The 27,843-nt window shown below is 39.8% G+C and overlaps 1 protein-coding gene across 4 annotated transcripts in view; it reads right to left on the reverse strand.

Annotated features, from left to right (window-relative positions):
• Positions 1-25,890, reverse strand: part of edil3a (EGF-like repeats and discoidin I-like domains 3a) — a 104,634-nt gene extending 78,744 nt beyond the window's left edge. The window contains exons 1-2 of one of the 4 annotated variants that reach the window (XM_020100824.2): positions 25,623-25,890; positions 720-749 (exon numbers count right to left, since the gene is read on the reverse strand). In XM_020100824.2, coding sequence (XP_019956383.1) covers positions 720-749; positions 25,623-25,686 — 94 coding nt within the window. In that variant the 5' untranslated portion in view covers positions 25,687-25,890. Of the gene's footprint in view, positions 1-698; positions 750-25,622 lie in introns of all 4 variants that reach the window. The other 3 variants (XM_020100825.2, XM_069523883.1, XM_069523882.1) reach the window with 3 other exon arrangements.
• Between the last annotated feature and the right edge of the window lie 1,953 nt (positions 25,891-27,843).

A 27,843-nucleotide genomic window follows, 5' to 3' on the forward strand; every position in this document is an offset into this window, starting at 1 on the left:
GGATGTTGAATATCGTCTTCAACAATATGATTTTGAAAAGGAGTTTCTGAATGATAATTCACAGTTCTTTACTTCCCTGCCAATTATATGCATATCAGAGCAGAACAAAACACACTCAATGCACTCTTCAGGGACTGGATTCACTTCACATTCAGATGGATATACATTTTAGGTGATGGTGCATTGTGCTCTGGATGAAAGACGGAGACGTTCTGAGATGCAGAAATTGCTGTTGATTAATTCTACTCTTACAATAACGCATTACTAGTCAGTGCTGCATACACTGGGCGTCATTTTCAAAAGCAGCCGTAGAAATGATGCTAAATACTCAGATACGCAGGAAATGTCGCGACGAAAAGCAATCAAGCAAAAGCAATCATTTCACTGGACTGACTGTGAAGTTCAGAAAACAATCTCAAAAGTCTGTACCAGAGGAAAAAGACGAGGTATTTCTCTGGAGTCGCGCTATTAGAGGGGGTTAAAGAAGGGCTGCCTTGTGAAATGAACTATCAAATGATGTAATCATGAGTGCTGCTGACCAGGCACAGTGAGTCAATGCAGGAATTAAGAGTCTGTAGTGATGAAGAAAGGACGAGGCTGTAGCAACCGAAAAGATCTTTCTCCCTCTCTCTCTCTCTTTCTCTCTAATGTACATGCACCCACAACAGACATACTGAAATGAGGGGGAATCACGTTACCAAGCATGAAAAACGTCCCACCTGCTGAAGTTGGTTCCTCACCATCTGCTGCTGTTGAGACACAGATCAGAAAAAAAGGTGGGAGGAGGAGGAGGAGGAGGAGGAGGAGGAGGAGGAGGGGGGGAGAGAGAGAGAAAAAATATATTAGTTTTATCTCAACAATGGGTCAGTGTATGTTCAGTGCTGCAGCTGCACACAACACTGCTGATTCGACGACATTATTAACTGTGCTGTGCACCACCATGTGTGCATGTTAAGGGTGCGAGCGTGCAGCATGTGAAGCCAGATGCACCTGCTACCTGTAGGGTGCAATATCCTGCCGACAGAAACAGCAACACCCCCGCCATAAAAAACGAAACCTGCCACTGTGTGGGAGCCCATCTCCCATTCATACGTTGCCACTACGCTACGTCCTGGTCGGTGGCCTCTGACTAATGTGTGTTCATCATTCTGAACCGGCCCCTGTGGCATACATGATCTCGCTTTCTGCATCCTTGGCTTTCCGAGCCCCAGTTGAGCTCCGTGACTGAGATTTGGCCTGTCCATCGCCATTACCGCAACCCTCTATCTCCATTATCGCATGTGGAATTACTTGAAAAAAATGTGCCCGAAAGCTGGACCCAGTTAGAGCGGCTAAGGCCATTAGATGCACAGGGTTAGGACGGAATTGGGGCATGAACCAGATCCATTAGAATAGGGAGGGAGGGATGGATGGATAGACAGACAGATGAATGGACAGATGGAATGATTGGTGGAATGATTGATGGACGAACATATGGACAGATAGATGGATGGATGGACAAACAAAGCCTGGACATATTGGGACTTGCTGCCTCATATTTAACATGCATGTCATTTCTCAACAGCCTAATGATGCAGCCTACTACTGAGCATGCTCACTTAATTTAAGTATGATTGAATGTCATGTACATGTTTTCATCTATGACACTGAATACTGATTATGTATTAGCATATGGAGAGCGTTAATGATACATAGATCATGAAGCAGACTGGGAGACAGTTATGGATGCCAACATTTCATGCAGCTGCAAATGCAACCAAACCCATCACAGACAACCAATCAAGTCTCATTTCCAATCTTTACACAGGAAACATGCACTGTGCAGATTTTTCTCCCCTTTACAACCTAGACAAATAAAATCACCACACAAAGTGCTCTCTGAGGGGTAAAAACTTTTTTATTACCAATGTATTTAAGGCAGTACCTTATTTCTATAGGTAGGGTTGGACTGTAATCAGTTTATCTAAAACAAAAGTACAGCACTCTTACACTCTCAAAACACAGCAAGTCAAACTTAAGACAAAACTTTAAACTCCACTCCATATTTTCTCATTCTTACTCATATTTTCGCAGCTGCAAACTGAGAGAAAAATGTTTTTTACGGACACTTTTGTGATAAACAGACAAAAAATGAAAGCGCCAAACTCTGCATTAAATGTGAGCGGAAGCTTTAGGTGAAGTCACAAGGAGCCAAAGTCTTGCACTTCCCCAACCTCTAATCTGTTTGGCAGCAGAGGCTCGGCTTTGTGTTTTCCCATGCACACGGGCCAATGTAATCCCAAAACCAAGCACATTCCACGCTTCACTTAGCTTGGTTTTCTTTCTTTCTGCCACTTTCTATCTCTCTCTCTCCTCTCTAGCCATAAGGGGTCAAGACACACACATGGAATCCCACAGACACATGCTGTCTGCAGTGTATACACACAATTACACACTCACAAAAGATAAAACAGGGAAAGACAGAAAAAAAAACATGTGCCTCCGAAGGCTGACAAAGATTCACACCCACACATAAATACACATGCTGAGAAGGTAGAGGATGAAAGGAAGTTTGTTTTGTTTTTGCTTATTCAAGTGTTGAAATGGTGAATCATATGACTGCATGAAATATACTGAGTGTTAGATGCAATATACTAGGCCGAGAAATTCTCCTCGTGGTAGACAAAACTGGCTTAAAGCTGAATTCCAGGATTGTCACACATATGAACATAAGGCCCAGGTTGAACAATACCAGAATTCCCCTTTAATCTCACATTCATGCATGTCCAGCATGAGAGGCAAATCAAATAGTGTTAGAGACCAACGTCATTACAACAACAGCAGAGGGGAAATTTTATTTAAATCATATTATAACAATAATGATTATGAATTGTTTTATACTAAGCAATATTACTTTCAATTATATTACTGATGCTTATGATTTCCTGACAAATGACCTTCTGCAGTCATGAGAGTATTTACTATTACCTCAAAGAAGTAAAAGCAGAGATTATGTGATATTTTTAGAATAAAAACTGTTGAAGGGAGAGTCGGGATGGATGGTCGGGCTAACGAGGTATGTGACTTTGACATATGAGCACAGTTCATGGACCATCTCGTTCTGACAGGCAACACTGGTTTCTCTAAACCATGACAGGTTTTCTCACCATATCTAAATAGTTTCAGTTGCCAAACCTCATCCGGATCTTAACCAAATAGCAGCCATGTGTAGTCACATGGTTAAAACACTGAAATGTGACCTTTTCGTTGTCGTGTAGTATGAAGTTTGATTGCAGTTAAGGTTTTGGTTTTCATTTAGCATTTTTTCTTTACTCTTCAGACATGATATTTTCTGTATCAGTGGATCAATAAATGGCTTCACAGGCTGGTTTTGTTCTTATCCGTCTCACTTTGCTGCTGGAGTCACTGCTACAAATACACAAAGACATAAGAACACAATATGTAACTATGCTGCAGAGAGAACAGAAGGATAAAAACAAATAAACAACGGACAGATTAACCAACAACTCCTTTATCTTGGTCACAGATTGAAATTTAACTGGTCGAAATTACAAAGCCAGATAAAAAGAGACTACTGTACTGGCATACATACAGTCAGCAATGAAAGAAAATGACCGCATGAACATGTGTGGCCTAATTTCTTCCTTTGAGCAGTAAAACGTGCTGTTCATAAAATCCTGCAAATCTAACAGATCTGAACATTTCTCTCCCCATAAAAGTCGTCATCAAAGCTAAACCAGTGTGTTTTCTCCAGCAGTGGGACTATAAACTGATCTATAATGAAAAAATTGTGATTTAATACTCATGTGTGGCCTTTTTCAGACTGTGTCTCAGAGGAAAATAATAGGATGACATAAACACTGACATCAAGGAATTACTAAAAACTAAAACCTGTGCATGTTTTCTAGGGTTTATCATACAGCAACAATATTGTATAGTTATTTTCCTAATGTTATTAAGATAGACAGGTATATATAGTCAATCTTAATGATATATTATGTTATTTCAAGTTCTTTACACACACAGAAACAAACATTACATCACATATTCCTCCAATTTGTACAACAAACACTCTACAAGCGGCTACATCTTGTGACGGCGCTAATAAATGTGTAAAACGTGGAAGGTTGTGGAGATGACTTATTCAAATTGCCCCTCCTCCTTCAAAGGAGAAGGTCCTCTCTGTTGCACGATAAGCCTCCATCCTGGGACATATTGGTTTAATCTGACTGACAGCCAGGAGACAGTAATAACCATCCATAATCTAAATGGGAACCAGCCAACCTGTCCAGCACAGGACTGATATGACCGAAAGGTGTTCGGCAGAGATAGAGGAGCCAGTGTGCAGGTAAAACAAGTACAAAACACACACCTAGAGTACACACACGTGTGCACACATGATCATGCACAGGGAGGAGAATATATATGCATATATTGAAACATACTGTATATTGAGGCATGACAGGTTTGTTGATTGATTGTTGTTTTGTCTACATTATCAAGGGATAATCTCTGAAAAAAAGTCTGTCCACAAAACCTTAATTTTACAAAATATCACTGTCCAGACAAAAGAAGCAACCGCAAAAGCTCAAACAAGCATGCCGCGTCAATAGGTGGTGATAGAGTCTACAGCAACGATCAGTTAAATACAAGAGAAGAACGCTGTGGTCCAAATAATATTGGGCAATGATACCAGTGAATGTTGGTAGTGTAGTTCAGTAACACTCAGCTGCATAACATAATTAGACCTAGCAGTTCTAACTATTAACGTAGGTAAACTGGTATATAGGTACTATTGTTGTTTCTGGTGCCCGCTCATGACGTCATTGTTTCCCAAATACACAGATTCAGAGACACAAGGTTTTAAAAATCTTTACATGGCAAGGAGTTTGTAAAAATCCCTGTTTTAGTGAATTAAAATGCAGTTTGCGTGTGGACGAGAGGCGCAAACGCAGAGGGAACATTTAACAACCCATTCCTATAATAAGATAAAATGTATACCAATGGGTATAGGTCAGCTAAGTCATCTAGTCATCTAACTTGTCATAGTTCTGCTACAGCAAGTTGGTGAAAATGTGTTAGGTGGCGTGTCACAGGAGTGAAAGAAATAGTCACAATAGTGTTTAATAACACTGCATCTTCAGTGCTGTTGTTCCTGAGACACAAGGCGACAAAGACCTGCAATGGATTTTCCTCATCCAACAAACATAGTAATCATCAGGCTGCAGTTTATATCATCTGTGACTGGCTCAGTGTGAATACTGGGGAAACAAGTCATCAATACCTGAGGTTAGCCTCAAAATCCAGCCACAGTATCATATCCTGCAGAGCTAAACACTGTAGTAGTTATTTTTACCACACAGTCTACTATGAGGGATGGCTATTCAAGATGTTGCACTGAGGAGTGCAGGGTTAGCAGTGAAATCTGCCTCAACAGGAACATTTCCACTTAGTTACGGCTGATCAGCAGGGCACGGATCATAGCCAGTGATCAAGAACTGATTTCCTCAGCCAATCATGTTCAATTTAGTGCAAACTTGAACTGGAATTTCAGACAAATTAGCAAATTAGAAGTCCTGCCCTTGATACATACCTGACACACATACATACAATGTGGCCTTCTAAGACCGAGCGAGTAGATTCTGTTAGTTCATCATCCACGATTTGGAGATTTATAGAGCTGATGTAAGATGTGGTAGATTTGTTTGAAGTGCCGAGGGGAAAGTGGGACACTTGAAGTGGGGTGATAACCATGTGATCACACTTTCACAAACTGACAAACATCTCGAAATGGAATTGGACAATTTTCGTATATGTGAGAAAAGCTTGAGATTTTCACAATAAAGGGTGTGGTTTTGTTCGGTTTCTCTTTTTACTGTGAGAATGATTAATTTTAACAAGTAACAACTCAGCCGCACTGAAACTCTTGACAGCTATGTGTCAAAGCAAATGATGTACGAATAAATGATTTACAAATTATTTTTTTCGGACGTAAATGTAGACAACAAAAAAACTTTTCTCTCAACGTCAGATGCAAAAGGTTTGGATGAGAACTTTTTTTTTCTCGTGACCTGCTTAAAATACCACTATAACTGAAGAGCAGTGATGTAATAAGTGGTGTGAACTCTGAAGAATACAGTTATTTTATAATGTCTGTGTATATGTGGCTTATATTGAAAAAATATGAATTTTAAGAAATAAATGTCTTTTAATCACTTTGACTTGGACCTTTGAATTGACCCTTTTCTCTATGAGTGGTAAAATCATTTCAAATTTAAATTGTTGATTTAATATTGTGACCAGCAAATGAAAGTAAGCTGCAGTGAACTTCTTTGTATGGATTATTTGTGATAAGTTTGGCTTTAATAACAGAACATCCACCATTATTAGCTGAACACCAATAAAATAAAGCTCACTCTGATATCATGGCTCTTACCTTCACAGCCAGTCAGCCCCACGACAAAATCTGAAACAATCTGGGTAATGGATCATATTCCCATTTAGCATTGTAGCATTTAGAGTGACAGTTGGCTGTCACTGCTAATGCTGGCAGCACAGACACCACTCGCAGGGGCTGACAAATCCGGTTTACGTCTGTCAAGTGTCTCTTGTTATGAATCTCAAGCAGTGAAACTTCTTTTGGTCTGAGTGTTCATGCTTATCTCCAGCATTTGGCACCAAGAGTTATGAGCCCTTTTTTATCAGAGTAAAGTAGTTTGAAAAAATATACAACCAGAGAAATTATCACAAGAGGTTTAATTTAACACAGGACTACACTTACTACAATTACTGTCATTCAAGTCACACGCTTAAAATGTTCCATGTGTTTTCAGCCATAAATGAGAGGCATTAACTATCACTGTCGACATGCCAGGCAGCTGCAGAAAAAGAACGATATGAACTGTAACAGACAAGTTGAAATGGTAATTTTAGGTAAGAGCTGTCATTAAAAAACTTGACTGCCAAATATTTCATGGTCAGAATTTTCGGTCGAGGGAAAACATTGTTTGTTTGTTCTTTTTGAAAGACAACAGATACAACTTTGAACTGCTTCAATGTAAATGTGGATTAAGTGTGTACATGTGCTGCAGTAGCACAACAGATATCACATTTACTTGTGCCCGCGACCCACACAGCACACACACAGGCATGCTCAGACACACTCAGACACACTCACTCTCCAACCTCCAGCAGATGCTCTCTACACATCTATCTCCCACATAATATCACCCTTAAAAGTGTGCACTCCATCACAGCGGCGCTTATTAACATTAAATCATCTTGCTGTGGAGTGGGTGGCTAACTGTGAAATGACTCACAAACAAAATACCAACAATAATTAGGGAGGCATTGTTGATGTTCTTCCAACTAATGACAAGGAAGTGCAGTAGCATACCACTTTGTATCAAGTGCAGTGGTAAACACTGTCTCTCTGTGTGAGCTAATACCATCAATCCTCATTTTACTTTTTTGTCAGTACGGGAACTGAGCAGGTCAAAGTCCTAGCTGTATAATAAGAAAAAGAAACATCTTACTGCAATTCTGCTGGCTACTAGCTACTGCAAACAACATATGGTTAATATCGTAATATTATATATTTGACTTTATTTCCTAAAGTAGCAGTGAAAACACTGCCAAAACAAGTTTATAATGGGAATATGGGAATATATGTGCTGTTCTATAAAACAGTAGTGTACGTTGTGGCTCAAAATCCAGATATCAGTTTATTAAATATTAATAATGGCTGCAGAGTGTAGGAGAGTATGCCTAATAATGTGTCTTATACAGGAGGAAATGTTGAATAATATCAAATCCTTCTATATTAAATTGTCTTTAGGCATTTGGTAAATAAAACAAGCAAGAAAAATGTGTTTTTCTTTTCCGCAAAATTAATTTCCCCTAATACAATATATACAATATATATATATATATATATACTGACCGAAATGACAATGATATATGTTTTCTCTACTAATAACATGTCTTTTTGTTTGTATTTGTTGGCATGTGCCAATTCCCCTTAAATACAAATGTAAAAGGGGTATATTCAATATTCAGATATCATAACCTTTGTGATAACCTTTGTGATGTATTGTTCTCTCACACAACACAACTGATTGAGCTGGGCTGAAACAATCTTCTTTTCTCATGTGTGCCAGATTCAAATGAGGGAAACCATAAAACTGTGTAAAATCCATAACATCACAGACTGTGCGATTGTTTGTTGGGGGAATATTCACAAGAGCATCGTATTGCTATTCCAAGCATAACATAAAGAAAAACCAATTGTCTCAGACTGTCTTCACAAAAGTGTTTTTGTAATGTGGTCAATACAGACTGCAGACATATCCGAGATATGTGTGTGTGTGTGTTTTCGACACACAGTCAATATGTTTTTTAAAGTCTGCTCCTAACCAAGTGTCAGCAAATAACATATGTTCTCAATAGTGCTATGGCCATTATTGATTGTAAATACCCAACAGAAGGTTACCTGAAGAATACAACAAGTGCCAATAAAATGTGATCTCTGATGCTGGTAAGTGACGTCGTGCACACATTTAGAGATTTGTTCAATTCCTCTAGCAATGGGTAGAAAACTCAGACATGTTGCATTCCATCCAGTCCGATAAGAGAACTATTCATTTACAGAATATTAATTACTGTTACTATTCTTGCAGAAATAATTCCAAACTGAATGACGGTTGTTGCTCTGTTTAATGAGCAGCGACCAGATGCCTTGGCAGAGAGGCTGATTTGCATGGCGGCGCCATGGAGGATGCTCTTTTCAAAAGCATTTTTCTGCATCCCGATTTTTTGCTCCATGTTCTACTAAGCAGAATAATTACCTTGTAACCCACACAGCTGTAGTTTATACAAAATGGTATATAAATATCAACAGGGTGATCTGGGTGAGTCTGACGCTACAAAGAATGTGCTACAACTCGCTGCATTGGATAAATTGTTTTATGTGTCTGAACAAAGAAAGTAAAGAAAACCACAGAAATAGTAAAAAGACAATTACTGCAACAAATTCAAAATCTATCACAACACAATATGAATATTGAACTAGAACTGCCACCTGTGGTTTTATGCCTCCACCAACCAGTAAAGTTAATACATGTTTTCCAGATTCATATGAGGTCACTGTGACCTTTGACCTTTGACCACTGAAATCGAATTAATGAATCCTTGAGTTTTAATGACAAATTCCCTCAAGGCAGACTTGAGATACTGTGTTCAAGAGGACAAATTGTGTATTGTGAAGCCACCATGACATTGACCTTTGACCACCCAAAAATTAATCTGTTAGTCGAGGTGAATAGCTGTGCCAATCTTCCTCAAGGCATTTCTGAGATATTACATTGTTTTTTTTGTAAAGTCAAACTCATCTTGACCTTTTAAACCAAATTCTAATCAGTTCATCTGTGAATTGAACTAAACCTTTGTACCACATTTAAAGAAATTCACAAGAATGAGATGGTCTAAGGTACAGACGGACGGACAACCGAAATCTATAACTGGGGATTGAGGAATAATGTATCCTTGCATTCAAATGATTAATGCCACGCAGTTTAATACAAGAGAGTGAAAAAGAAGAAAAATCCAGAAGGTACAGAAGACAGAAGGGAAGGAAGAGGAAACGCACAAGCAAAGGTCCCAAGAAGAAAACCATCATAATTGTAATAGTACACTTCACAGCGGAAAGAAAATGCTCATCATTACCTTCAAATTCTACCCGATTGTCTGACCAGCAAATAAAAGCAAATAAGCTCCTGAGTGCTCACAGCACACTGACCCCATTAGGTAGCACAAGCAGAGAAATGTTATGGTAATTTTCTGCCTCTTTTGGGTCATAAACCACAGTTTACTTCAATTATCTGAGAGGGAACTCAAAAGGTTAACTCCTACTGTCTTAGAAAAAAACAAGCTATATAAATGTTCCACTGACATACTGAGGATTTTCATTTTTCACTACTGGGTCAAATTTAAAACTGGAACACTTTAGCACATGTAAACATGATTAGGGCTGGGTGATAAAATGATTTATAACAATAACAATAAGAGAAATATAAGACATGGCCGATAGAAATTATTCCATCCATGTTTTGACCGACAACACGAACAGCCAATGATAATGAGAATAGTGCCACGCTGAAACAATAGAGCCACGTCAGGTTAGGTTGATGCACACAGCACAGAGCGTGTAGGTATACAAAAGATATTTCAGTGGAAAGAAAACCGTATGTAAAGGTTTTGCATAGGCCATGGATTTTGCAAAGGAAAGAGAACTTTAAAGATCATCGTGGATACTCAAACAATATGCAGCCCTGCTTTATATTCAAGTGAAGGGCCTCTGAAAAACATTGTTCATGCGTAAACTGGGTTCATTCACATGTTCAGTGGAAAGAGAAAAAATCAAGAAGATATAGATTACTGACATTATACCCATCAGAACAGCAGATATGTTCATGGTAAAGCTGGTAAATATTCTTTATAAAGAGAGTTAAGCTGTGACCACTACAAATATACATTACAAAGGCTGTGCATATGCATATAAGAGAATAGCTGAAATGAAAAGAAGGCATCCATCCACTTCAAGTGATAACTTCTTCCATTGTGTATCTTGTTGTTCACCAAAAGACACAGAATCCAAACTTGAAAGAGTAAACTAGATCTTTGTTTCCTTGCCAAGTGCGCGTATGAAGTGTAATTTGTTGACATCAAAGAAGAGAAGAGAAAACCCTGACTCATTCCACTGTATTCCACATTGTTAGTGCAGAAATGGGAGGAGGGGCGGAACTCTCACTCCTCCTAATTGGATGTAATAGCTAGAGGGAATAAGCTCGCTTTGGCCTCTGGGAGGTGAAAGCGAGAAGAGAGAAACGATGTTTAGAGAGGGCTGAAAATGCTAAACATCCGTGGAGGAGTAGGAAGACAGACAGTGGTCCTGGTGAGCCAGACACATACAGAGTCAAATGTTAAGAAACAGCTTCAAAAAGGTAGGGCAGATAGAACAATGAAAACGAGCATAAAGGAATGTGGACTGGAATTAAAAGACGCCAGAGAGGGAGAGACGGAAGATAGATTTGAAAAGCATGTGAGACAGATGAAGTGGGTGGAGATAACAGACAACCTGATGGCTCCCTAGCCTGAGAAAGCTTTGTGCAGGACCTGGTCCAGGGAGAAGAGATCAAGGTATTTTGTAGGGACATTTGAAGATGAAAGAAACCTCAGGTGCTGCTATGAAGTCAGTCAATTGCTGAGGGCACTGCTTAAAACGTCCCCCTCTCAATGAGCTAAATAGATTCTACAGTGGGTGGAGCTGATGCAGCAAGCCTAACTGAAGAAGAAGAAGAAGAAGAAGAAGAAGAAGAAGAAGAAGAAGCACTGGAGCTGAGGCAGAATATTAGTGTTTTGAGACGTCCAAGCAGTGATTTTCTTATTTCAAACAGTTCAGTGCAGTGTTTAACAACGGAAATTTTAAACTGAAGTCATTTAATTGCTGTGGAATTCACAGCAATCAGTCATTTTGCTCATTGCAGATGAATATTTCTTCATAAGCTTTTGTGGAGAGACACATTTTGGTCAACTTTGACATGCAAATTTGAGCCGAATCTGAATAATTGCAAACCCTTTCCACAGTGCTGATCTTTGAGGGACCAGTGACCAGAATTCAAAATGAAAGAAGCTGTGATATCAGCTCGGTAAATCAACCAATTTCATCTACCCTGCCGAGTATGTAAAGCTCTTAAAAAGAGATGCAGGGGGGTTTAAGTCAGGCACGACTATGAGTTAGGAGGCAGTAGGCTTAGCAAAAACACTGGAAATGTAGGGTATGTGGAAAATAAAGCTTATTTTGTCTCATCTTGATTACTCTCACAGCCATGAAATATGATGTAAGCTCCGAGCAAGCTTGACCAAAAACCTACAGCTGCCATGGCCCAGAATCAGCACCCATAATCAGTGTGTTGGGGTTGAGCGTTGGTCACTGTGAGGTTGGAGGCTTCACCCAATGTAATCTTCACCTCAAAGGCGCACACACACAGAGTCCTCTCTTTTGAGTCCTTGTCATAAAAACAACTTTTGTTGCCACAAAAGCCTCTAGCCCAGAGCACTCAAAGGAGAGGGATCTTTCTTCCCAGCCAGAGGTATTCTACCCTCTTAGGTCTGGGTCTCCAGGAAAGGATTTTAATCGTTTAAGCCCACCTTCACTGCTCCTCTGACTTCATGCTGCAAGTAAACTAAATTTACTTTTCAGACAGTCTCTGTTGAGATATATTCCCACAGGACTTCTACATTTCAGATAAGACCGTCAAGGCTAGAGTGCACGGTGTGGTGAAGACCTAAACTGTACTCAGAAAGTAACAAAAAAAGGAGCAGTGGCTATAAGGGAGGGGTTAAAGAAAAAAAAAAAAAGTATTTATTTTCTTTATGTGTAAAGGTCTCCATCCTTGTTAGTAACAAGCTGGTCCCCCATTCGGCCCTCTATTGCTCTCATTACTGTGCATCCTGCCTCAACCAACTCTAAGCCCTGCAGAGGTGCGCAGAGGGCTTTTGTCTGAGGATAAGATCAATAACGCTCCTCATCTTGGGCCAGGGGCAGCGATAATGCACTCAACCCATAGCCTGGAGGGTTCACAGGATTTTGCAAGAACCAGGGACAGAGGACTCTGGCTTTTCTGTGGTGAATCTATTACCCATGTACAGGATGAATCGCATAGTCATATGGAATCAAAATGTGCTGTGGTTCCAAACTGTGGTGGCATTTTAGATGCACATATCATAAAAACTGATTTCAAGGCTTAATTTAATTCATATAAAGGTGATTAAAATGATGCCACTATAAATCAAAAACATCATAAGTTGTATTAGCACCACCGAGTATAAACAGTACACGGTCAATTCTTCACAGCCTTGATCAAGAGCCTTTTGGTTTTGATCCAACTATATGGATCCAACACACAAACAAGGTACCCGAGCAACCTGCCGTTACACTGCAGGCTCCATACAATGTACTATCGTCCAAGTCTCAGACAACAACACCAAGTTGAGACATAAGTTAGATAACCTTTAACTATACTTAGTTGGTCTCACATTTTAAAAGCACTGATTGTACATGACGGCCTCGGCAGGTAACCACTAACCTCTTGGACAGTATTTCTTTGAGGTTTATGATCCCTACAGGCCTATAGCAAGAAATAATTGATGCTGGTTATTATGCTGTTTATGTTGCTGCTTATGCATGTGAAGGGAGCTTTTAAACTGTGACTGGAATAATAAAATGACAAATGACTCCACATGCTAGAAGAAATGACAGAGGGACAGATGTAGTAAAATCAATAACTGACAAAGTTTATCCCAAAATCCAAAATATAGGATATAGAAATTGAAATTAATATTTGTTTTATTCATACACATCTCATGTACTAATTAAGCCTCTGTTAAAGCCAGAAATAAATGATATGATCAGATGCTCAAGTCACTCCTAACTTTAAATGAATAAAAAAATACAAGTAGCAAAATAAACAGCGTCTTAAACCTAGCTGTTGTAAAGCAGAGAACAGTGAGAGAAGTCTAAGATCAAGGCCATGAGATGGATGGTGTTAATTATTTTAATAAATAAACATCTTGTTTCAGGTTCTTGATTAGTAAGAGCCAGCAAAGCTCATTTGGTTTAGTATTTTTACTGGATTTGCAATATTAGGGAATAATGTCATTTTAGCAAGTGATTGCAGTGGAGTTTCTTGAATTCTATAGTAAATATTTAGCAATGTATATAATTATGGTATCTTTATAATATATATATATATTACCCTAACATCTCATTAGTGTTCAACAAATCATAGATTTTTTTATCTAAAATGATGCATGTTCAAAAAATGTCCAAACACCCACTGGGCAGCTCAGTCAATATCACAACAAACCTCTATCTCCGTTCCGTGGCCCCCTCCTCCTGAACACACACACACACACACGCCTCTCTGCACGCTCATTACAGATGCCCTACTTTGCTCGGGAGCCAGAAGAGCCTTGCTAGCCTCATTACAAACTTGGGTACCTCCCATCTTTTGTACCTTTTTTTTCCCAGACAAGATTTCCTACATTCATGCTTGTATCCCTGAAGTCGGACAAAGAGATTCATCAAACATGTATAAAGAAGCGGAGCTCACAGCTCATCTGAATCTTCACTGTAACCGCTGAAGAGCAAGGTGTCTCTGAAGGAAAGTGCCACTGCACATTAATAGGCGAGGAAGAAAATGGGTGAGAGAAAAATGCATTTTAGTCAAAACTGTGTCACTAATTCACAGGATTAATGCATATTCAGTAGCACATGAAGAAATCTCTGTGACCCTGTTCGTTAAATGTTTACCTCATTAGCTCTCTTGTTGTCACAATGTTTTCCATGTGGCATTTTGGATGAAAGGGAAATTATGCCACACAAATGCACTCTGTGACTGAGCGATCCTGATTCAAAATTCACAAAGGATTCACTAGTACAGAAAATTCAAATGTTTAGTCTTTTTTTCAAGCCTTTGTGAGGGTGTGAAAGAGACAGAGAGACAATGAGAGCCTCAAAGAACCCAACACAGGTTTGATGAATCGAGAGAAAAAGCATTGAGAGGAAATCTTCCGCGTTTTACTTCCTTGATCATTACATTGAGGGAAACATATGTGGACAATATGCTTGTTCAATTTCTTCCATAGCTATAAATGATCAATTAATACCACTCTCATATCTGTTTGTTCAATATGTAAAGTTAGTGGAGCTAGCAGCTAATTAGCTTAGCATAAAGACCGGTAAAAGGAGAAAATGTGTCAAAATCTGCCTACCAGCATGTCTGAAGATCAATATTTATCATCTCGTTTTTTGTTTGGAATCAGTTTTTAAACTAATTCACTCATCTAAAAACTACTATTTATGTATGTGGTCCTGAACATAACTCTTTCTCTATGCCATGTTTTCAAATTTTGGAAGCTGGCAGATCTTGTATAGTCACAGCTAAAAGAAAATAGGAGAATGCTGTAATGGGAAAACATCAGATTCTCTAGGAGATTTAACATTTTCTTATTATTTTCTAGGAACCCTGAGGAGTGCATAATCTCTTCTAGAGTTTTTGAGTAAACTTTACCATTCTAACCACTCAGAAAGCACGAAAGTCAGGGTCGGGAGCTCAAGAATGGCAAAGTTAGCTCTCGAGTCTAATACTACCACTAACTTTAAGTACAGAATGTACATATTGTAGCTTTAAATGTGCACATCACAGCTTTGTTGCAGATAACTGCATTGCCACTGCAAATAACACTGGTTTTACATAAAAGCTCAAAAACACTGGACCGCCTCTTAAGTCTATAACAGTACTTTCACATGCCACTTCTCTTTGTTTTGATTTACTTACAATCTAAACTGAGACAAATGTTACACTGAGATGCATGTGGCATTTCTCTAGTATTAGCATTATTGCAAATACATGTTAGGAGAACACAGATAAGTTGTTACAAAACATTTTCTGATCCTTGGTCCACACTGTGTCTACTGGCTTCACACCCGCTGGCTTAAGCACAGCATTGTGTATAGTGAAAAGGGCAGGCCTTGACAAATTGAATTTCTGCATCTTGCTTACCTCTTAGTCAGTGGATTTCATGTAGCAGCCGTTACTTACTGAAAGAGCCTTGGTGCTGAGCAAGACAAGGCTTAGTGAACAGTAGCTTCATCAGTGATAAGGTACAATCACTGGGGATTACTGAACGTCTCCATTATACATTGCTTGTTTTGTGTCAGTTATTATCAGCACTCAGTTAATTTCGGCTGTAGAAGCAAAGTTTGCCTGGAGAATGGAAATAATCTATTCGATTGGAAATGAAGAACAGATGTTTGACTGAATGACAGAATAAAACACAATCAAAAGCATATATCTGCTGAATAAATACATGCTACACAATATAGCACAGCTATAAAACACACAGCGAGGACACAATCGTCCAGTAGTTTTAAACATGACATTAAACCAAATCACCCAGTTGCAGCAGCCATGGTTCGATGTGTTATAATTATAACCTTGTGTGTGTGGGTGTGTGTGGTAGGGAGTGATATATCCCACAAAGATTCCTCTTTATTGCACTGAAGCTGCTTAAAAATACACTGAACTTCTTCAACTGCTAATTTAAATGGTCACATCCTTTGCCGCTTCGACACCAGATACACAAGATTTACGATCGCTGTTTTCTAAGATGCACTTTCAATACGACTTTGCCTGCGTATGCAGTGGAGCACACCTACCTACAACAGCTGAGACGGGTTAGAGAGATCACGCTGGTAAATATTTCATACACCTCAAACGGTGGTGAATAATAGAGACACCATATTGTCAGACTACCTGGTTTAAAAGCAAAAAAAAAGAGGGCCAAGTTCAACAGGGTCAAAGATATTAATGGAGCTATTTTTGAAGTAGAGCAAGGAAACAACACAAAGTGAGCGAGGTCTATACAGTCGAGCGGTTCATGAATACTATTCAACTTCATGTTAGAGTAAATGTCAAATGGGCAAGTGTGCCTCCATATGGTACAGCCAATAACACATTATGAGCATTCCTTTATACATCCTGTGATTTCACTTATCATGTTAAAACTGAAATACATTTTTATTTGGTCAAATGTTAGAATCAATGATAAACTAGAGAGAATACCTCTGCACAGGCTAATGGACTTTCTCCCCATGTCAAAGCACTGTATGCAACAAAATATTTAATAACATGAGAAATCTAACTTGTTGCTCCATGCTGCCATCATAATGTTTCTCGCTTCACTGTCCATGGAGAGGATACTTCAAAACAGATTTTCATTTCATTTAGTTAAACATCAGGATCAGGTAGTTTTTTCAAGATCAATTTGACATTCTATTCTTTTAAACAGACAGTGCCATATTCAACAATTGTCTTCCACAACAATCAGTTTGTCCTTGGTTTTATTAATTAACTAAAAAAGGTGGAATAACACAAGCTGAATTCTGCTCATGTCTAAACTACATCACTCCTCAAGTTAAAATTATATTCCTTCACCAAGTCAAAAAAGACCAGCAATCTGTGTCACTCCCTGTTTTTCCGTGCACACATGAAACGACATAATAAAGGCTGCTTCGTCACTACTGTCGTGGCCTCAGCCTCAAATGAACATTGCACATACTCCAATTTGAACTGGCTTCTGTCAGTCTGTGATTGCCCTTATGCACCTAAAAATAATAATTTAGAGAAGAGTAGAGAGAGAGAGAGAGAGAAAGAGAAAGAGAGAGAGAGAGACAATGTGACTCATCTCTGGCACGTGATCAAACCCAGCTCATTTCTGATCAGATCACACAGTCGGAACAATGCGAGTCAATGGCACAGACATCCAGGGAGCCATGCATGGCGCCGGGCACAGACCCAGGGAACCATGCACAGCTCCACTATGTTCACTTACAGTGTTCATTTGGGTCTGTGTATGGACAGTAAAAAAGTTTTTCATCCGTCAGTAATTTACTGCTCCTCTCTGTTCTTCTATAATTCACAAGCTACACACTTATTTTATAAGCAACCGCTTAAAGTGATGAAATTAGACCAGGACAAACGTGATGACTATAAGTAGTCACTGTAAGAAAAACCCTGGTCAGACATTTGTTACACAGTGAGAGTGAATTACAGAAAAAAGCACTGATGGGTACCGGAACTGTATTGGTTCGAATGTGAACGGTACCCTACTTACAACTCATGTCCTTTATGTAAGTGACAATGGACCATGATTACACGATCGAGGTGATGATCCATTTTAGTTTTTGAAATGAGCTTTACTTTGAAGTATAGAGGTCAGCGGTTGCCTGCTACTGATCTTCATATTAAAGGGGATTTTCATTCTCTCTTTAGTTACACACCCCAAGGGTAATCTAAAACATCTGGACTCATGACATTCCACTTTTAAAAAATTGCACTTCAGTTCTCAATGGAAAGCACATACTTCATGCCATTACCTCAAATGACCCTTCTGAAAAGTACTTGGAAATGTTCCAGAACAGTTTGCTCATTTGGATTGAAACTTGAGGCTTTCAGTTGAAATTGAGCATGTGCAGATTTGTGATATCTAAAAGCATATGAATATCCTTTTTTCACTCCATCATTTAACTGATTTATTCCTTCTTGCACTCAAACAATCACTCACCAAACACCCCCTTGTTGGCATTCAGCACAATTTAACGTAAAAAGCAGGCTGGGCTGACATGATGAAAAAGGGGAAGCTGTTTTCAAATTTTTGGCAAATGAGTGAAGCATGGCTGCACAACCACGCTGTGCAAAACAGCCAGAATCGCTGCCTAGACTTTGTGTGATGACATTTCTGGGTTATCTCTCTGAGCTTTTAACACAAAAACCCATAGGCCTGTGCATACATTTCAATCAAAGTAAAGCACACGGCAGAACAGGTATTGACTTAATCAAATATACGTCGAAACGCTGTAAACTACAGAAGTGATGAGTCTGGGAATGAGATGAAATGCACGAACAAATCCTCCAATGAGGGCCTGTGTCTATTACTGTGTGTCTAGAGAGGAAAATGAAAGAGGGAATCAGAGCGAAAAATGGGTGGAGAGAGCAATGTACTCAACTAAATGACAGGACACTACGGTATGAAGCCAAACATCTTTCGATCTTGCAATAACAATCAAGGCCTTGTGAAAACAAATGAATGGATTGGGTCAACAGAAAGGTTGGAATGCTTTTATTTTGAAACAGGCACAGGAAGTGTTGCCAATATGTATTCGACATATCCGACAGATAAACATCGCACAGGGTTCATAGCAGAATAAACAGGAAAAATGATCTTTCACCACAGTTAATATGTTTATCTGTTAAATTACTGTCACTTCCTGTACCCGTTTCAAAATAAAAGCACTCCAGTGTCTCTGTTGACTGAATCCATTAATTTGTTTATAAAAAGTGCTTCACACTGTATTGTGCTGTAAATATGAATATCTTTTATTGAACATATATGAATGTGAATATGGTGCATTGAATAGATAAAGTAGTATACATGTTTTTCTTTGTGTGTATGTATACTTGTTCATTGAGCCTGTTGTAACAGAAATTGCAAAAGTAATACAAATGTAGGTAAGTAGGTCTTAAGTAGGTTTTTTGGAAGATATCAGGGCAGTAGATATCAGCTTACATTTGGAATGAAATAAATAACGTTGATTACCATTGACGTACTGAAAAATAACGCAAGGGAAAAGGAGGGTTAAAGGTTCAATTTACCTCTATAACTCCGGTCAGGAGACTGTGAGATGGGGTTCATGATATAAGTATGTTTTCCGAATGGGAATGAGAAGCCAGCGTCTCCTCCAGGCTTGTTGGAAGTAAGAACTTAAGCCACCTGCATCCATCTGATCTCATCTAAGTAGATTTGGCTTATTGAAAATTCAGTTGTGTTCCAGAGCCCAGCGGAGAGAGTTTATCAGACCAAAGCAAAGCTCATTGCTTTAACTCCTCAATCTTATTTTGACTAAATCAGCAGCTTCAGTCGGCAGCAACTGCAGCATGGCTGTCCAAATAAACACAAGCAGAAATGACACAAGCTTTGGGTTTATTTCAAAAACAAGAATACCCACAAAACCTCCACGCATTACAAACTAATTCTGAGCCTGGGTGGTCTACACACACCTGACAATGCTATAAAACTGAAAACATTACACAGAGTGGTAGGACAGAGGCTTTGAGAACTGGAAAAAAAACAATATAAATCACAGGCACATACCCAAACACTCAACAACAGAGATTTTATATCCTCACAGAGACCAGATGTTACATCGCTAAAAATGTGTCAGGAGCTGGCTTTCTTGTAGAGATAAAGGATTCAAACATCCAAAGGTCTATGTATCATTCATCCATCCATGCTCAGACTTTAATCTTGTTTTCTTAAAGCTTTGGTCTCACAACAACGTTTTAAACAAGCTCAAACTGATCACAGTCTGTCGTTCACTTCATGCAAAAGAATTCATCCAGTGTATAGATGTGGTGAGAAAAGGTGGGTCCATTAACTCACAGCCAAAACTAACTAATGATGGCTGATACGAGTTCAGACAGGTTCACAACAGAATGGGTGGGTCCAGAGTGTTCAGTAGCCACTCCCACCGCAATACAAGAATCTGCTTGGCTCGGTAAAATTTCTGCATCTAGATCCACCCTGATGCTTGAGATATTTGATTCCTGTTTCCCACCTCAATTCCTCACACACACACACACACACACACACACACACACACACACACACACACACACACACACACACAAATATGTACAAGCCATCTAAGCAATACCTTAAGAGGCTGACTCACTCTTCATTGATAGAGCTAGGTGTTGACGAAAGAGATTAATTACACAGTAAATTACATGGCCCTTCTTTACTGTTTGTTTGCAGTGAGCATACATAGTGGTTGAAAGGGATAGTTCACCCAAAAATTCAAATTCACTGATTATCTACTCACCACTATGCCGATGGAGGTGTTTGAGTCCACAAATCACTTTTGGGGTTTCAGTGGTGAACAGGGTTGCAGCCAAATCCAATACAATTTAAGTAAACGGCAATCACTCCTTCATAACTTAAAAAAAAACAACAGAAAAAAAGGTAAAATGCCTCCATACTGCTCCTGTGGTGTCATCCATGTGTCCCTAAGCCCAAACATTTTAAATGAGACTCGAAACGGTTTCATTTACACCATGTTTTTAGCCTAAATGTCATCTGTTATCCTGCTCCTAGTTGCTGCCGCAGTAACTGCAGCTATCGCAAATTCTCGTGATAGTCATGAATTCTCGTGAGACAAGATCTGCGAGAACTTGCAATATCGGCAGTGAAGACATTCCTTCAAGCTGATCTTAAGATATCATGTTCAAGAAAAACAGACTTTGTGCAGACACTGTGACCTTCCCCTTTGAGCACCAAATTCAAATGAGTCAATCCTTGAGTCCAAATAAATGTTTGTGCCAAATTTGAAATTATTCCTTGAAGGCGTTCCAAAGATAAAACCATCAAAAAGCATAAACTGTGCTTTGTGAGTTCAACGTGGACTTGAGCTATGACCCATTACCACAAAAATCATTTAAAACATGCAGTTAATCCTTGAGTCCAAGTGAATATTTGTACCAAATTTGAAGAAATGCCCTCAAGGCGTTCATGAGGTATTGTGCTCAAGAGAATGGGACGGACTGAAAGACAACCTGAAAAACATAATGTCTCTGGCCACTGGCTTTTGCCGGTGCGAAGACAATGTTATAATATTATATTATATATGTGTATATATATGTTATAATAGACCTGAGACAAGACATTAGTGAGTGTCAGCAATCCAGTAAGTTATTAGAATTTGTTGTTTTTTTTCTCTTTTGCCACACGTACTGTGGGCTCGCTCTGTGGAAGCCAAAAGTTGAGTCATTAATCGTGACCCAGTGGGATTACTTTAAGCCAGCATGTGGTCTTGTATTTAAACTACAAATGGGCTGCCGCATGTTGTGTCGCTGAAAAAGTGAAGTACACTCACCATGAACTGACACTACAAACAAAACAGTTGGGTTTGCGCTTTCTGCTTTTTTCTTGTTTCTACACTGGCAATAATAGAATGATAAGTAGATATCTGTGTACACAGTCATCATAATGTGCTGCATTTAGTAAACGAAAGACCTTTAACAATTTTGGTTTCCAGAGTTTTGTGAATCAGACATTGATTTGAGGATTTTGCATCAACAGCCAGAGCCTTGTGTGAAAAGTGGCTATTTTTACTGCTGATAAGTCCTTGTGTTCTATTTGATGTGTTCAAGCACGGCTCCTTTTCACAGTCGTGTAAAAATATTGTTTTCATAAGCCTTGAAAATCTAGAACTCGACCTGAAGCACAGCATGTTGCCAACACCAACACCTCAGTTGATTGACATGCTTTTGACTAGAAGGATGCAAACACATATTTCAACAACAGTGACACGTTTATTTTGTTGGTGTCTGAAGGCTTATACGATTGTGTTTGCTCCAACAACTTATTTTACCACAGTGCTGTCCATCCTCACGTCAGGGCCATATCTAAGTTTGCTGAAAAGCACTTCCTCAGTGTGTGTCCTTGCAACCTCCATAACCATCCCTCTCGTGCCCTCCCAATAAGTCAAGCATGAAATGTAGGCAGGACAACAGAGGCCTGACCAAAGCAAAGACAAACAGCACTGTATCCATTAACTTGTCAGCATGGCAGACAAATGAACTCTCCTTCAAGTATTAATGGGATTAAGGAGCATCTGCACTGACAATGAATAGCCCGATCAAGTAGCACAAACACACACACACACACACACACAATAAAAAACAAGTTAAAGACTATAGCTCATGTCACCACAGTAGCAGGAGAAGACTTGAACACTGAATCCCGTGCTGGGATATCCTGTGTTTTGCATTGACGTATGTGTGGGTTGTCGTCCATTGAGTTGCAGTGATTTCATTGGTTATCATGTCTACTGATCTGACAGGGGTCTGACCTCTCTCCACTGATTGAAGACTGTGCCATTTAAAACCAGAATGAAGGGCACAGTGGAGGTAGGTTGCCAGCCATGTTAAAAGTCATCTGTGCGTCAACCATAACCTTCTGTGACCGCTGAACATAATGAGATCTGAGATAGATGGCTATCATCTGGATTCATTCAAGAACATCTTCCTTTAATATGTCCAACTGTTTGAAAACAGTTTGTAATTAATTCAAAATAAAAGTGTATTCAGGTAACTCTCTCAAGTGTACAGAAAGCAAATTCTCTTGTTTTTTTTCAAACTTATGTCCAAAAGGCCAGAACAAGGGCTGCAACAAATTACTGCTTTCAATATATTTTATATTATTATCCATTATACTATTGCTTTAATTCTTATTTTTGTCTGTAAAATCTCAGTAAATTGTGAAAGAGGCAATAAACGAAATTGGCCCATCTCAAGTTGCGTCCGTGGGTTCGATTCCGAACCGGCCAATTGCTTTCTTGTTCTCTGTCCCTATTTCACACTGACCACTGTCATATCAATAAAACAAAGGCAGAAAATGCCCATTAAATATCTGTTTAATTCATGCTTGAATTAATTTTCTCTTTCGGCTCATCAACCAATTCGGAGCTCTAGATAATACTGTGCTACGACAGTAATTTGTTTACAAACCTAAGGTTGCAGTTTATTTCTCTGGTGATCAATACATTCATTATCTTGGACAATTATAGCCTATTATTCATATAGTGTGGCAAACTGCTGCCTGGTGGAAAGTTTCTGTGAATTGGTCTGTACTGTATCTTATCTATTGCCATGATATTCAAAACACTATTAAGTTTCATCTGGCCAAAATTTGAATGTCTCTCATTTCCATCCAAGTCTATTGTTTATCCAAATGAACCAGATGTCATTCCTGCTAGAAGGAAGAAGCTACAGTCTGTGAGCCCAACGACTGAGTCCATCTGAAGCCTGAACTATTCTCAGAATCAAACTTTCTACATCAGCTTTGCATTCGACAAACTTCATCAAGTGTGTCAAGCCAGCAGAATCTTTGTGAAATGAACAGTACCCACAATATTAAGACAAATCATGATCCACCAACAGCAGACAATCACATCCTATCTCCAGATGGCTGTCCATTTGCCACAGAGGCTCTAATTACTCAACCATTAAAATCAAGAGCGACTAAAATTAAGATGCATGAAAATCCATTAGAACTCTCTCTGTGTGCACAGGCACAAAAGAATCTTACATTTCCATAGAGCGGGGGCCCGTGAGTGCAGTCATGTGCTTTGTCCAGGCGGACAGGCAGCGTCCCAAACAATGTGTGAGAGTCAGCACCAGTAACCAAACGGAGGAAGTGATGTATTGCACACTGACTTGGAACAATGCAGTCTGTTTTACCTGAAGGCGAATGTTTCTACCCCATCAATTTGTTTCAGTGGACAGAGGCGGCCTGTGACATCCTCGATTGTGTTTGTCTCAAGACGCCTGCTGCCTTTGAGCAATGACAAAAGCCAAGTAGAACGTAGCTTTTGTAGAATTAAAAGAGACGTCAGATAATCAAATCACCGTGTATTGTTTCCATCTGTTTCTTTGTAGGAAGGACTTTGAATGCTTTGGGGCCATTTTCAGTCTGACTCTGTGATGCTCTTTTTCTTTTCTCTCTTTTAAGAAATCTTTAGAATAGACCGACCATGCTGTTAATGTTGCTAAAGTAGCTGCCAGCTTGACCATTGTGGCTAGAAGCATGATCACACAGAGATCAAACAGTGTTAACACCCTACATCTCCTCCTCAAAGCGGCTCCTCACTGTGGTAGAGGTTACAGCTGGGCTCAGTTTGGAAACAGATGGACAGAAATCCCATTGCAATAGCACAAATTTAAATAGGATATGATTAATTGGGGAGGGGGCTGGTTCAGGGTGTATTTTTAACTCGCTGAGCCTTGAAACTAGTGGACTCACAGCACCACGGCTCCCTGGGTTTTTTCCTGTGTATTCATTATTCCAGCCTACCGGGGAGTATTATGTCTTGCAACGGCTGACTCCAAGTTGACACCGCAAGGCTTAGGGAGCCGTACAAACTCTGCTCAAGGCACACTCCAGCTGTAGAGACTGAGGTCTGTCTGACATGTGTGACTCCTGAGGCGAGAATGTTGCTAAATGAATAGAGACAGGGAGGATGGCATGACCCACTTCCATAAGGGCTACGCTGCTTTCTTTCCACAAACCCCACAGGTACAGTTCGGCACTGTTCCATGGAGAAAATATGTACAGCTGGCAAAAAGCTTAAATATCTCCATCAGCAGACAAAAGGGAAGGGCAGAGGAGGATGTGAGATGGCCTGAATGCTGATTCACTGGGTCAGGTGGATGCAAAAGCTTCCAACAACCTCCTCTCCACAGAAAGCAGCCTGACAGTTTGTGGACATAATCAGACTTGCAATGCACAATCAACCCTCTTGTTATGTCATCCTAGCCAATATTATTATAACCATGCAACTAATGCAGGCGGCTCTGATGCATATCTCCTCTTACTGATAGCATAGTCTGTCTGAAGCCAATAATTCAGTTACTCAAAGGGGGAAGTGGCGTCTTTCCTCCGTTCTGTCTTAATGGAACGGGGCCATATACAGTAGGATATCACTGGACGCACAGCTTCCTCCGTTATCCATGGAAGCATCAGGGAGAAGATGGAGCAAACAGCTGAGGATTATCAGCGTGAGGGCGCACGAAACACAGGAGCAGAGCGCTCTTCTACCTTCAAATGTGCGCTCCGGGCTGATTTCTCTGCAGTTTGGCGAAATTACGCACGGATCAAGCATTCAGTCATGTGTTTGATAGACTCAAACAAGTGTCTTCAAATAAACAAATGGACAAACGAGGTCGTGCACGCAGCCTACATCAAGCTGACAGAGCGGTCACATTCCACAAGCGCTCCACAGACGCGCGTTACATTCTGATCAGCGTGGGCTCAATCTATTCACTTCCAATATGAGAGGACGCAGCGGTCGCCATCGATCAGTGCGTGTTAGGAGGCTCCCACGCCGATGAGCCAGTCGTGATAAATGTTTCTTTTCTCACTTTTGTTTTCTCCCCACTCACCTTCCACACGCTGCGGGACAGCGGCGCTCAGACACAGGGCGATGGAAAGGAGCAGCGGTCCCATCCTCTCTCTCTCGATGAACAGGTCTCTGACTTCCAAGGTTACGGGGCCAAATAAGCCAAAAGTTCTCCCTCCTCGCGTCGCTGCAGGGTCTGGCCCGGGAGCTGTGTGCGTAATATGTGTGTGTGTATATGTCCTCTCAGGTGAATCGTCCCCCCCCCCTTGTGAGAGGAAGTCTGCAGAGTAAGAGACGCGCACTCGCCTCTGTCGCGCAGGAGCAAGTGAACGATGCCTGCCAGGTCCACCTCTCACTCTTTCTCTCTCTCTCTCTCTCTCTCTCTCTCTCTATCCTACCGCAGTGGTGCGATGTGCTGGAGCAGCGACGTGTGCGCTCAGCGCTGCCGGACAACTACTGTCAAAACACCCGCAGTCAGGAGAGCCATCACTTCCTGTCCACACTTCCACAATAAAACACGCTGATTAACACTTCTTAAAGGTTCAGTGTGTAAGATTTAGGTGAAAGGGATCTATTGGCAGGAATTAAATATAAAATAACTCGAGTGATGTTTTCCCTAGGTTTCATCTAAAATTACAAATTGTTGTTTTGTTTAGCCGAGAATGAGCCTGTTATATTAAATATTTAATATTTACCTCAGGAGCAGGTCATCTCTGTGGAGGCCGCCATGATGTTTTTACAGTAGCCCAGACTGGACAAACTAAACACCTTTTGACTTTTTATTACAACTGAAGACTTCCACATGTTCTCTTTCATGTTTAGAAGGGGAGGGTGAGGTGAGGTGAGGGGTATCCCGCGGCAACATGCAAATTCACCACTAGATGTCACTAAATCATACACACTGTACCTTTACACCAAAAATCCTTTCAATTAAAGGGGCGGGATCAGTAGTGGGACACTGGACCCAGATGAAATCTGATTGGCCCTTTAAGTGCTCCAGTCTTTTCACCGGCCTCTTTTTTGTTAGTTTTTTAAAAAATACATTTGTCTCTTACTTACAACAGTGTCCTGACATTACAAAAATAAAGTTGTTATTGAGAATAAACTTGCATGAAGTTGTAATTTTAGGCTACGTGCCATTTTAGAGATTATCCGCCATGTTGCTTGCATTAAAATGAGGAATATCAGCATCTTGTTAAGTTATACTTTAGTATTGGTCTCAGAATAACGTTATACTTAATTTCACAGAGTACTTTATTATCTTAACATTATGACTTCATTCTCAAAATCTCAGATTGTATTTCCTGTAACGTGGTTCTTATGTTCTGTCATACTAAAAATGCTATTGATAACTATGAAGAGTTTGTATGAATGAAGAATTTTTTAGGTTTGTTGAAGTACACAGTATGGTGTACCATTGCCATAGAGTTAACAGTACTGAGGAATTACTCAGATTTGCACCTTACTGAATTAGGAACTGTGCATGGATGTTGGACATCTGTGTATGATGTTGCAATACTATGCAGAGTTTGACTGCATACATTACAATGTCATTGCTGTAAAGGCCTAAATAGCATGCTGTTCAATTATTTTTTACAGAACTTAGAAACATATTTAAAAAATGACAATTCCGTTGCTCTTATATTCTAAATAAATACAATATAATGATAATATTATATGTAAGATTTCTCTTTTCAAAGTAAAACCACTAGACATCCTCATTAGGAAGTGTGGATTGACAGCTTCCAGGAAAGTGACCTGGGGATGTGTGAGCTTCACTGTCGGTCACAGCAAGTGGGGCATCGTCTTATTGATGGAGACAACAGATGTTGTCTGTGGTTCGTGGAAAAGACAGGTTTAAGAGTGGTGTCACATTATTGTAACACTGCAAACAGCTTTTCCATGCTTATGACTCCATGAATGACATTAACACCAGTTTCACAGCCTATAGACTTTGCTGTTTGTGTTACTTTAGTCATTCAGCTCCATCAATTCCGACTCCACTGACATGGCCATAATGAAACTGGAATGAGAAAGATTGCAGGTATCTCGGCATTTCCGAAATGAGATTATTTCAAAATTAGATTATTTCACACAAGGCTGGCGCCACACTGGTTGTTCATACATGTGCGGTATTACAGCCAATTGGATTTTGATGAAAACTGAGGTCAAATGAATCAGACAGATTCGCTTTGGTGATTTTAGATTTACACTAATCAACCGAAATTATTATGATAGGCCCAATCAAGTGGGTGAAAAAGTGC

This window comes from Paralichthys olivaceus, chromosome 4 (genome assembly GCF_024713975.1).
Source record: "Paralichthys olivaceus isolate ysfri-2021 chromosome 4, ASM2471397v2, whole genome shotgun sequence".
NCBI classification, from domain to species: domain Eukaryota; kingdom Metazoa; phylum Chordata; class Actinopteri; order Pleuronectiformes; family Paralichthyidae; genus Paralichthys; species Paralichthys olivaceus.